The 12588-nt window shown below is 53.9% G+C and overlaps 4 protein-coding genes across 4 annotated transcripts; 3 read left to right on the top strand and 1 right to left on the bottom strand.

The window, feature by feature from the left end:
- Nucleotides 1-273: 273 nt before the first annotated feature.
- Nucleotides 274-794, top strand: NCS57_00239900 (Mediator of RNA polymerase II transcription subunit 21; the record flags this gene model as incomplete). The annotated part of the gene is made up of 3 exons (XM_053052430.1): nucleotides 274-315; nucleotides 371-479; nucleotides 535-794. 3 exons carry the CDS (start codon nucleotides 274-276, stop codon nucleotides 792-794), a joined length of 411 nt encoding a protein of 136 aa, XP_052917676.1.
- A 246-nt stretch (nucleotides 795-1040) lies between these two features.
- Nucleotides 1041-2114, bottom strand: NCS57_00239800 (uncharacterized protein; the record flags this gene model as incomplete). The annotated part of the gene is made up of 4 exons (XM_053052429.1): nucleotides 1870-2114; nucleotides 1786-1814; nucleotides 1272-1733; nucleotides 1041-1216 (listed from the first exon to the last, which is right to left on the bottom strand). The coding sequence occupies exons 1-4, from the start codon at nucleotides 2091-2093 to the stop codon at nucleotides 1041-1043; spliced, it is 891 nt and encodes a 296-aa protein (XP_052917675.1). The 5' UTR covers nucleotides 2094-2114.
- A 1288-nt stretch (nucleotides 2115-3402) lies between these two features.
- Nucleotides 3403-5168, top strand: NCS57_00239700 (uncharacterized protein; the record flags this gene model as incomplete). Its single annotated transcript, XM_053052428.1, has 2 exons — nucleotides 3403-5036; nucleotides 5081-5168. 2 exons carry the CDS (start codon nucleotides 3403-3405, stop codon nucleotides 5166-5168), a joined length of 1722 nt encoding a protein of 573 aa, XP_052917674.1.
- Nucleotides 5169-9352: 4184 nt separating this feature from the next.
- Nucleotides 9353-12561, top strand: NCS57_00239600 (uncharacterized protein; the record flags this gene model as incomplete). The annotated part of the gene is made up of 6 exons (XM_053052427.1): nucleotides 9353-9859; nucleotides 9933-10202; nucleotides 10256-10717; nucleotides 10770-11325; nucleotides 11374-11495; nucleotides 11545-12561. The coding sequence occupies 6 exons, from the start codon at nucleotides 9353-9355 to the stop codon at nucleotides 12559-12561; spliced, it is 2934 nt and encodes a 977-aa protein (XP_052917673.1).
- Nucleotides 12562-12588: the final 27 nt, after the last annotated feature.

Below are 12588 nucleotides of genomic sequence, written 5' to 3'. Positions count from 1 at the left end.
CGGGTTGGGAGTTTATTATGAAAGAGCGAACATGATATTACTGCCACTTGGACCACACTGTGCCAATCATGTCATAGCTCATCCAGAGACAACGGTGTTCACTTCACTTTCCCAAGATCGAGCCCCAATAATTGCCGGCCGGAATTGTTGATTCCCCGCCCTCCGGCTTATCTTCACGTGATAGCGCATCGGTAGTGAACTGACGTCGACTTTCCGTGCAGCACTTTAGTAGACTACCTATCGCGGGAGTCCAGCAACCCGACAGCCACCACCATGGGCGATCGCTTGACTCAACTTCAGGATGCTGTTGATCAGGTTTGTGCTTCTTCTCCGTCCTCGCCAATACTATAGCTAACTCATATAAAAACAGCTTGCGCAGCAATTCGTTGCATGCTTACACTATGTAAACAAGCGACATGATCTGGAAACCTTCGGTCCCAACGACAAGATTCGCGACGTTAAAGATGCCCCGAAAGAGGGTGCGGCATCCCGATTTTCACATATAAAATGCGCCTAGATGCTAACTATCTGCAGTCGATTCCCTACCCCCGGACGAGTTTCGAGCTGGAATGGTCGAATTGTCGCAAGACTTGATTCTCAAGGAACAGCAGATTGAAGTGCTCATCTCCTCGCTCCCAGGCCTGGACAACAGCGAGATGGATCAGGAAAGATACATCAAGGAACTCGAGGAGGATTTGAAGGTCGCCGAGGCCCAGCGCCAAGAAGCTATCAAGGAGAAGGACCAAATACTGTCCGAGCTGGATTCTGTCATCAGCAGCATCCGACGTCCTTGAGTGTTTCCGTGCTTCTCTGGTGCCACGTGCCAACATCTTTATGGTTGCATAAATAGCGAGGAGTTCAGGTTGGGCAACGACAGGTCAGGGCTTTGATCCATGCAGGCTTAGTCGAGCTTGTTAATGAATGCATAACGCAAATGGTATCTCATTCCGGGAAGTGCCTTGAACGCCACCTCTCAAGGGCTTTGTCTATATTCCATGTGCGATCTCTTCTCATTCGTCCAAATCTAACCCAGTCAACACTTACGCGGCACCTGCTGCCGATTTGAAAAATTGCGGATAAATGTCACGCAGCTCTCTGAGATGGCGGATCTGATATTGTGATGCCCGGGTCTCGGGAGCCTGCACCCCCTCCTCAACGAGATGGGCAGCTGTCCAGCCAAACTCTTTGGCCTGTGTGCAGTTCAAGGCAGAATCATCTAATAGTTCATTAGCACAATTTCAATAAGAACAGACGCAAGATAGCAAACATACCAACAAAGAAACAATCCTCCACTCGCTCCACACCTGCTTCGCGCATAGCCTTCTTGTACATCTCTGGGTCGGGTTTGCAGATCAAGGGCTGGTCGGCATAGTTGCAAAAGGTGAGCCCATCAAAAAGGTCGTCGATGCCAAGAAGACGAACCACCCGCTTGCCGTGGTTCACATACGCATTGGTGAAGAGCCACATGGTGACCTTGGTCTTGTCAATGTCCTCAAGGAGTTCCCGAAGTTCAGGATTAGGCTTGATGATTCCCTCGAGAGGTAGCGCATCGTCCACCTTGGCGTTGTAATCAAGAGGGTCAATTTGGTGGTGTCGCACGAGACCTTCAATGGCTAGGCCATAGTTGGTGTAGTATTCCTTGTGCAGCTTCACAGCCTCATCCCAGGGCAACTCCAGGTGTTTCGAGAAGTATTCGTCAATAAGCTTTGCCATCAGGTCATGAACCTTGGCGCCTCGATTCTCGGTTAGCTTGTAGTCATCATAGGCCCTTCTCTAAAAACTCACTTCTTGGGTACAGGCAGTTGTCAATGTCGCTGCGCACGTGTCAGCTCAAGCCATTCATTCAATGGCATGGCAAAGGATACTTACAAGAACAAAACCGGCTTCCCGGTGCTCACGCCGTTAGTACTGCCCATGGTTGATTTGGCACGGATCTTTGTGTTGGTAAGGCGACTGTTGACGTTGGAAGAGTGAAGGTGCGATGTCGGGTATGAGACACGGTGTGAAGGGGGAAGGACCAAAGATCTGAAGATGGGATTGAGTGAAATAAATGCTGAGACACGTGGTCGTCGTTGCAACATTGAATGGCTCATCAACAAGAAAAGCCGAGTTAAATGTTTGAGGGCGATCCAAGCCAAAAGCGAAGACTAGCACTTGCTCAATCGATGATAGGAGCGATATTGACGTCGTAGCCCACCCACCACCAGTGACTCTTTCGGCGTAGCTGAATAATCCCCACCGTACCTGCGTGGACAGCTCCGATCTCCGATGACGGGAGCGGAGGCTCCGTGCAACTACAAGTCATCATGAGCATGAGCCATGATAGAGAAACAAGTGAAATGGGTTTTCTTGCCCCATTTGAAATATAGCTGATGCTTTGTATAAGCAATAAGACATATATGTATAGATGCATAGCTCTACATCGAGTCTAGAAGGATTCAATGATCGGTTCGGTTCCAGGGGACGCCACAATGGGAGCCCGAGTACGACAGTGGAGCTGTCTCCCATGGTCAAGTCAATGGTATGGATGTCATCTCCAGTGAGGAAGTCCCCCACGCGGTCGTAACAAAACTTGAGACACCAAGACGCCCGCGCTTAGCTGAGATAGTAGAAAAGTGTAACTGTATAGTCTAAGCATAAGCAAAATAAGTAAGGGAAATACTAATATAATTGATTTCTAATACTATTTAATGACTTATGATATTTTTCTGCCTTAGACTTAGTCTATTTTGTCGTGATAACTGCAGAGGCATGCATGGCTGGTTTAGCGTCTCATGTTTTTTACGACCAGGTGTCCCCCTTACATAAAACATTTTAAGTGCCGTGCTTCAAGATGATGGCATTTCGCACCCTTGGAACTTAGATCTAAACTGCAAGTCTCGAGGGGGCTTTATCTTTATCCTAGAGAGATGGGTAGGTAGGTAGGCCTGGCTCCCAACAGTCCTGTAAGTGATAATGACGGTGAACCTTGATGGCGTATGGAATGACACGTAGTAGAGTGTTTGGATTAAGTATATGTGAACCATATAAATGCGATATGCCCTAGATCAAAAAGAGCTCCTCGTATCTATATGCATTTTTATTTCAGTGGGGATACATCAAGCCCTCGAAGCTCTTCGATGCAGGTCGGTGACGGCTGGGTGCCACCTGGGATCATCGATTCTGCCACATCCAGCCAGTCACACCGCCTAAATTAATTTATCGCAGCGGACCACGAGCTGCCATCCCTCCCCTCCAAACAACATCAACTGTCCATCTCGCATTTCAAGAAGCATCTGCTAAATTCCGCGTCTCGCGCGCCGCTACTCGTCGATCTTTTGCTTACGCATAGCCGACTTGAAGGCGCCCTTGCTTTGGATAGGCACTGGGTAACGCGACGTGTGCTTTTCGTTTCTTGCCGACATGGCACAGGGACATGTTGTTCAGGGGCAGCTTGCTGGCGGGGATGAGCTCCTCGGCCTGTCTAGCGCCCAGCGTCATCGATTCCATCAGTACGAGAAGATCGTGCGATTCTCAGACACGATTCTTTCTGGTAAACACCCAAGCATCAAGCCTCCGGCTAATCTGATTGCACCTGTGCAATCCTCCATCCACCCAATAGATGTCACCATCGAAAATGGTGCCTCCAACTATCAGCCAGACGAGTCGCAGTACTCTGTCGCGAAAGCCCAGCAGCCAGGCGCGTCGAGCTCTGGCCTGCCTGCCAATCCCCCTAGCACAACCAAAGTCAACAAGCCTTACGGGTCTGGGACTGTTGAGATCAACCCCATTTTCCTAGAAAAGTCGGACGATCTTGTCAAGGCAGAATTTCAATTGCAGCGGCAGAGACTGGAGCGTACTTTGAGGGACGAGGTTGAGCAACGGCGGGCGGCAGTCAAGAATGCTGCTCAGGGAGAGCCTATTCCCGACTTCGACCTTAATGACGTGTTGACCAGGGCTCTGAAACTCGTCGAAGCCACTGCCGGGCCTGCTCCTGATGATGACAATCCTGCTACTACTAACCTCGAGACTGCAAGTGATTCCTTTGACGACAACACCTTCTACTCGTCCCAGCACAACACCCCATCCTCGGTTCTCACGTCCCGCGTCCGCAACGAGTCCGAAGAGGCACGAGGCCTGGACACTATCGATTCACAGCCGCCGAGCAGCGCCCGCAATGTCGCAATTTCGCGAATCCATCCCATTGATGTTGATCTGGAGACGAGCGAGCCGAGCGCGACACGGCCGCGTCAAGCCTACGCCAACCCATCTGCCAACAATGGTGCCTCGAGCATAAACAATACGTCACAAGTTGGGCGAGTCCCGGGCTTGACATCGTTTGCCGAGGACAGGATTGTTTCAGCCCAGGACACAGGTGCTGGGCCAAGCCATTCTGAAGACTCGAGCAACACGGAGGTCGACCGGCATAGGGGCAGCAATAGATCCAATCCCCGCCGGCAGCCCCGTGAACATTACATTGACAGCCGTCCCCCTTCTCCTCTCATGAGAGCACATGAGCGGTCTGCTCAAGCATCACCATTGACAGCAGCTAGACGGGCGCCCATGGCTGCTGAAGCAACTTCAAACTCATCCAGAGGTACACCCGCACAAGTTGCTGCTCTTAGAAACGAGCCTATCACTGTGACCAGCCCAGAAAGCTCACCCCAAGGCGGGGGAGCATCCGAAAAGAAAAAGGGAAAGAAGAAGAAGCGGAAGGCGGACAGGCAAGCGCCCGAGGCCGAGCCAACTCCGTACATCAAGCCAGAGCCACGATCTCCATCTCCCATGAGTGCTCCCTCTTACATCCGCCCCAACAAGCGCCAAAGGTACACACAGCGTCAACCAGAGGATCCCAGCTACGAAGATGTCAGATATGAGCGCCAGACTGGCGATTACCCCCCAGAACCCCTCTCGAGCCGTCTAGGAACAGATGACCGAATGCCGATAGGGTACGACAGACCGAGCCTCTCTTCTCGACGTGCGGTAAGCACTGCGGTTCCTGGCAGCACTGTCTATAGGAGGGAATACACCGATGATCGCTACGCACCCGGCGGCCCGTATTCTGTGGAGCAACCTCCACTCGTTTCGGCTCACCATCCAGGAGAACCGTCAGTGGGGAGAGCGAGCTCACAGGTTCGGCCAAGCGAGGGCCATCAACGTCCATCATGGCCATATCACGGGTCCTATGAGACCTCATCAGTATCGACCAGGCCAGATGGAGATGTCTTCATGGCTCCTCCAAGGCCGCCACCGACTCGGATTATTGTAGATGCCTTTGGGCGTGAGTATATTGAACCACCACGACCAACGGTAATCCGGCACTCAGTCGCCCCTCCCGCTCGATCCGGTGATCCCGAGATCATTTACGAACGAGCCGCGCCTCGAGCATTGCCCAAACAGACGGGCATGGAGACATACGAAGAAGGGGGGGCGATCTACAGGCGACCTTCGCCGACGTATATACCCAGGCGAGTCGTCACACAACCAGAATACATCTCGCAGGATTACAGGGACCATCGGCCACGTGAATATCCAGCAAGGCCGATGGCACCTCCAGGGGAACCTGTGGAGTTGATGGCACCGCCAGGCAGACGGCGTGTGGAGGAAGGCCCAAGAGACTACATAACAAGGGCGGCCAGCGTGCGACCAGCAGAACCCGTGTGGTATGAGGTTGCCCGGGATTACGGACGGGTGCAGAGCGTACGCCCCGAGGGAGCCGTACGTCAATATGCAACTAGTGTTCACCCGGAGAGCCGCCGTGAGGCTGCGCAGCCTTATGCACGAGAATATGGTACCTTGCCGGTGGAACAAGGGGCAGTAAGACGCGAGTACAGCGCGCGGCCGCCCTTGGAGCGGTACTACAACCAGCCGATGAGAGGTGGGGAGGACATTGCCTTTATTGAACAACCAAGGGGGGCAACACAGGAAATCGTGTATGCAGATGATGGGAGGAGGGAAGTCTATCGTTGATGTTTGGGGCACAGGCGTACGGATACAAGGGAATAGACAACAAGGATAGACATGGCAGAATGAGGATAATAATCACTAATGACACACAAACTCGAGTTCACCTCGTGGAAACCTGCATGTGCAAACAGAGCCACATTACCGATACGAGTTGACGTTTACTTTGCGGCGTCAGCCTTACACCGAGCGTCTAGATGTGTAGCCAGAAAGCTTGACCGAACCAACAAGGCGCCGTGAAAGAGTAGACAAAGCCTCGGATATATACCCCTAACGCGAGAGAAGGAAAGAAGTCAATGAGGTCATTCCTGACGGATAGAGGGGAATGCCAGCTCGGGGAGTGCAGGGCAGGGGTTAAAGCAGTACAAGACCAGGCCAGGATCTTGAGGAACGCAACCTTTGCTAGACTAAATTGCTTCTCCCCTGTAATGGTTTTCATGGGTGCTAGGCCGGCTCCTTTGATTGAGTCTGCGCAAGCTGTAATCAAGAGCCGGCAGAAGTGTCGTTTCACAACGAGACAATGGCCAGTGAGAACTCTGTCAGTCGTCAGAGGAGGACAGCATCTGCCAGGGGTCGGGTGATATCCAAGGGGTGGTATATATCACATCCCCCATTCACCGAGCAACAGCAATACGGTGTAATGTCCGCACAGGCATCAGCATTGTCTAGCATTGTTTTATTCATGCTGTCGTGGCAGCTTCTCAGCACGCTCAGAAGTTCACGGACAGCCATGAGAGACTCCGAGACCCAATGCTGGACCAGTCGGATCGCCTCGAATCAACTGGGCTACTCAGTGGTACCAAACTGGAGGGGTCTTTGGTACGAATGTTGACATTTTGAGACATGGTCACATCTGATGAATCTGACTGCCGTGTTGCCTGTATCTCCACTAGTCATGGCTTCGCTTTTATACCTCCACGGCAAACGACAGGTGTTTGAGTTATCAAGGGGCTCAAGGAGCATTCATCAGTTGCAATCTCTACTCGACACGCCCAGATAGGCTCCGGGCCTAGGCATGCCCAGCCTCGCGTTGTTGGACATGCACGCATACCGTTTGTGTGATGTGACCCACGAGTCTCCAGGGATATGTGCCTGCGAGTGGCGTGGCTCGTGATCGGTTCTCTCAGCTGCAGGCAAGCAGGCAAGGCAAGGCAAGGCAAAGCAGAACAGAGCAGAGCCAAAAGCCACTGGAATTCGAGGCGGCAACTGAAGCAATCAACGGGATGCAAGGACGCGCAGGCGCGCACGTCCGACAGTCCAGACCCTGTCCCGCCACAGACAAACCCAAGAATGCCGGCTCCCTTGAACAGTTCGCGATGCTGGAAGCCGACTCCCTTGTTCAAGTACATACCCGTCCATGATGATCGACCACCGCAGTACCGGTCAAACAAGGTGCCTTGCAAGTTGACATGTTGAACGACGAGTTGCTAGTGGACGAGCTGATACCAGGCTCGTGGAGAGAAGAGCTGGGCCTGCATGGGCCAACCTCAAATCAACTCGCTCCCTCACCCTTGGACAAGTCACAGGCAAGTCGCAGACAAGTCACACAGACGAGGCCTGGTCGTGTGGGGACGCCGTGTGATCGAAGCTTTAGCCAAGACACGCTACCGAGCGAGATACGGCTGACGAGAGATGGCAATTCTTGGGCAAGCATGTACCCCGGCATCTCTGGAGTTGCGGCTTGATGAATCTCCTTTTTTTTTCACCCTTTGTCTCTCTCCTGCTTATGCTCGGGAACATGGTTGTGCAGAAACAATCTCTTTAGATGCTGCAAGGCCTGACGATAACCTGTTGGTGTGGACGAATGTCAGCGGAGACGACCCCATTCCCGTGCAGCTAGGTGGTCCTCCATCTAAGCTGAGTTGGTGTTAGCATCCAAGACAACGGTACGTGATCCCAGCTAGCGGCTTGGTGGATGACCTGGGTATTCGTACCTTGTGTCTTGACTGAGCTGGTCAAGATGCCTCCCTCCGAAGCTGTGCGTGCTGGACCATTGCCGAAGTCCTCCGGCTGTCCACTAGGGCTCTCTGGAACGCAGTCGGTTTGAATCCCGTCCCCGGGGAGCCTGTCTCCCGTGTCCCGTTTGGAGAGCCGCCGCCAGTGCAACGACAGAGGCTGCAGGAGGTGTCTCCTAGCCTGGCACCTGGGCTGATGGTGCCCCCACCGCCCAAAACGCAAAGCGCGCCCATGCCATGCCATGCCCTAGGGGGGGCCGCTTCGCTGCCGTTCGAAGGTCACCGAAGGCCGGCAGCGATCCCGCTGCTGTTCACCTTGTCGTCATTGGGGTTGGTCGTCGTCGTTGGTGACTTGTCTGTTGCGAGCGAGAGTGCCCTAGCCCCGGGTAAGAAGCGTAGAGTTCTCACGCTGGCGGTACGTGATTGGACGTACTTGGGGATTCAACTGAAGCGACCAGATTCCAAGATCTGTGCGATCAGAACCTCTCTGCTTGCCCTTGGTAGTGGTGGTGGTGGCTGCTCACAGTGGCTGTCGTTTATCCATGCCCTTGCAAAATCCACTCAGACTGGCTTCTGCTTCTCAGCGCACTCGGACAGGCGTGCTCGTGCCCTCATACGCACAACTACTGGGTCAAACTTGCATACGGGAGTGCACCTCTCCCCCCGGGCTCTGCATGCTGTACTCATGCCTCTCGCGCTGACGGACTGAGGTGCGCATCTCATCCCACTCCCGCTCCACTCTCTGGCTGTTTCTTGTCTCGGGCTGGTCGATGGATGAGCTGAGCTCGCTGTGTCGGGCGGCCTTACAGGGCACTCACAGGCGGCGCATGCACCGGGGGGGCTGTCTTTTATGGAACTCTCCCCCAGGTAAATCGCAGCCACTGGGTACCAAGGGGCTGTAGGTACCTCCCCTAGCTGTATCTCCATGCCTCTACTCTGCCACTCACAGCTTCTGAATTGCCTTGGCCTCTCCACCTTGGCCTCCATGTCCTGTCCTTGACAGAGCACGTCCTGCTGACTTGAGGTTCCTCGCTTTTTGCTGCCACTGACGGGAGTCCTGTACTGTAGGTACGTAGTGCATCTCCGCTCCATCCTTCCCTCCACCTCTCTCACCTACCTACCTGACCTTCGTAACCCTCCCTCTCCTTCCTTCTCCCTCTCCCTCGTCAGACTTGGAAAGAGCTCACAAACACCACCATCTTTCTTTCTTCCCCCCTTCCCCCCTGCCCCCTTCCCCCTCCCCACCGTTTCTTGCCCAGCTTCTTCGATACCCTTTTTCCCTTTTATCATTGCCCTCATCTCATCTTTTCCCTGGTCAGGTCAGGTCAGGTTCTCTCTCTTGCTTCTTCTCCACCTCCCGCCGCCGTCCTCGCTCCCGTCCACCTCCACCTTCGCCGACCGTCGCCGCCCACGCCTCGGACGACGACGACGACGCCTTCACCTCGCTCCCCATCATGAATAAGTTGGCAAACATGCGTCACTGGTCGGAAAGAATGACACCCAATTTCGGAATGGGCCGTCCCAATCCCAATATGCCCATGAATGCCCTCAACCACCCCAAGAACGCCGCCCAACCCGGTCAGCCCATCGCCTCCCCTCAAGCCGCCGATGCCACGATCCACTACTCGTTCAACGTCCCATTCGCTTCCGATCTTGCGGGCCCCGACACCGAGGACATTCTTCACGCGACCACTGACGCCGTCTTGCGATGGACGCACCCCGAGGACGCGCCGGACGACGTCCAGATTCACGAGCTGCCCGTCCATGGACAGAACCTGAACAACCTCCGAAGGCTGTGCCGCGACCTCTCCAACGGGCCCTTACCCATCGAGGCTCATGTCCTTTCGACCACGCCCAAGAACGGCAAGGGCCAGCAGGTCACCACCGTCTGTCTCTCGGGCTCTCCAGAGCTGGTCCACAAGAGCCGAGAGACCATTTTGAATGATACCCCCATTTCTCTCGTAGGTTTCGATTGATCTCGCACCAGGCCCATCTGTGGCATGCTGGCAAACCTCTTCTGACTTCTCCCCGTAGCGTTGCACCACAATTGATGTTGATGGTCAACTCGTTTGCGATCTCAATGCTGGAGTGCTCAAGAAGCCCGTTACCGATACCCTGGATTACATCTCGAGCTACTGCGGCGTCGACATCTTCCTTCTCGGCCCCAAGCTCACCCCTGTCGTGGATGGCATGACTGGTGATTCCGAATTGCGGATGGATCAGCGATGGAGAGTTGCCATCTACGGCGACATCTTGTCGTCAGAGCATGCCAAAGCTCGGGTCCTGATTCACATCGATACGCTGGTACAGATTTCCCCTCGTCAACGTTTTATTTGCAAAGTTTAACTCTCCTCCAGCTTGGCCGTATTGTCGATGGAACCAAGCTTGAATTGTCCTGCCACCAGCTCGTCTGTGGACGTCACCGCAAAAACATCAAACTCATCGAGTCGTCCACCGGGACCGCCATCTACTTCCCGCCTCCGTTCTCGCAAATGTACCGCTACTGTCCCCCCAACGCTACTCGCCGTGATCCCTCGGATGTCTTCATCACCGGTGAAACTCCCCAGGCGATCGAGCTCGCCAAGCAGAAGCTCCATGAGACGGTCCAGCGGATCAGGCTCTACGTTAAGGACGTGACCATCCCTGCCGCTAAGATTGACAGCATTCTGCTTGGCCGTTTGGACAAGGTCCGCAAGATCCTCGAGGCTAACGGTACCTACATCATGTTCCCCCCTCTGGCAAGCCAGCGGAACATGGTGAGAGTCCAAGGCAGCGAGGGTCTGCACGTAGAGCGAACTGTTAGGGAAATCATGTCCCTGGTCAGTGGCAACATCCTCTACTTTTGATATGAGTTGACTAACAATGCGACAGGCTGGCCAGTTCTACAGCGCCGGGTGGTACATGCAACATCCCGAGGCTAGGCAGCTTCCCAACCCAGCTGACATCAGGGCTATGCTTGTTGATATTTGCGCCAATTCGGATGCCGATCTCTCGTTTGACAAACTGAACTTTGCCATCACTGGCTCTGATGATGCTGTCAAGTCTGCCCTCGAGGTTATCTCGGACATCAAGTTTGTTGCGCAGGCTCAGTATCAGATCCGTGTCAAGATTGAGCTTGCCAATGAGCACAAGGAGTTCGTCAGTGGCAAGAAGAACGGCAAGATCAACAAGATCATGGGGCAGAGTAATGTCCAGATCATCTTCGACGGCTTCAATGAGTACAACTTCAACATTGATGTCATGGCGGCAAGCTACGATTCCATGAAGCAGGGTCTGACGCTGGTCGAGCAGGAGATGCCCGCATCCATCTCGTTCCACGTTCCTGATCAGTACCACAAGCGCATCATTGGCATTGGTGGACAGCACATTCAGCGAATTATGAAGAAGCACTCGGTCTTCGTCAAATTCTCCAACGCCATGGACAGAGGTAATACTCCTCATCAGCACATCTAATACCCAAACTAATATTCCGTAGGTGGTATGGGACGAGAGGACGACGACATTAAAGTGGATAATGTTATCTGCCGCACCCCAGCTCGCAACGCACAGAACCTCGACGCTGTCAAGAACGAGATCCTGGAGATGGTTGACCGCGCTGTAAGTGAGGTCCAAATTATTGTTTTCGTCAATTCTAATACCGGTTTAGGACTCCGAGTATACCTCTCAGATCGTCAGTGTTGATCGACTCTATCATCGCCAGCTCATTGCTAGGCTTCCGGAGATTGACGAGCTCGAGCAGAAGTACAACTGCAAGATCAACTTCCCCAGCACCGAGCAGGCCAGCGACGAGGTGACGGTGAATGGCCCTCAGTGGCAGGTTCCCCACTGCGTTGACGAGTTCTTGGGCATGGTGCCTGACAAGCATGAACTCGTTCTTGCTAGAAGCCCTGAGCTGATCAAGTTTCTCGAGTCTCCCGAGTTTGCCCATGACCTTGTGCCCAAGCTGAAAAGCCAGCACGAGGTTGAGCTTACCATCCACCAGAACCCTGATGAGCTCGCTGAGGATGGATCTCCTACAGTCACTTTGCTTTGGGGTTTTACCCGCAACAATGCTGGTGGTCTCCGCGATGCCATGGACTTTATCCAATCCCAGTTCGCGACTTCTGGGGCTGAGGTGAACATCGTCAAGGGCGCTCTCCCTCGCCCCAAGTCGGACTCATTCGAGGACTCTCTTCAGTACTTTGACTCTAAGCTTCTTCAGCATGCTCCGGCCCCTGTTGCTACTGACTCCCCCGTCAAGGCTGGCTTCGGTGATGACGTCGCCCGCGAACGAAGCAGCATCCTCGACCGTCTCCGAAAGCCCGGCAGCATGACGTCGATCTCTTCCTTCTTGGATCGCAGAAAGAACAGCTCGCACTCGGCCAACAATTTCTTCAAGGGCTCCAGCAACGTGTCCAAGTCTTCGCTCATCTCAATCGAGTCGACCCGCAGCTTCAACGCTGATCGAAACCCCTGGAACGACAGCGGCGTGAACCTTCCAGACGACGACAACCCGTGGGCGCCACGACCCTACAGCACCCACATCGACAACAAGCTGTCGATTCCTCAGCCCGGCGACATCACGCCTCGCCACAGCACCCGCGCGTCCGGCGACAGCGGGCGCCCTTCCACATCTCATTCTATGAATTCAGGATACCCCGCCCCTATTGGGCCTTTCCGTTAGATTCCCCCGTGTTAGAACCTCTACATG

This window comes from Fusarium keratoplasticum, chromosome 2 (genome assembly GCF_025433545.1).
Source record: "Fusarium keratoplasticum isolate Fu6.1 chromosome 2, whole genome shotgun sequence".
Classification (NCBI taxonomy): Eukaryota; Fungi; Ascomycota; class Sordariomycetes; order Hypocreales; family Nectriaceae; genus Fusarium; species Fusarium keratoplasticum.
Note: the sequence above shows the minus strand (reverse complement) of the source record. Positions and strands in the feature narration are given on the sequence as shown.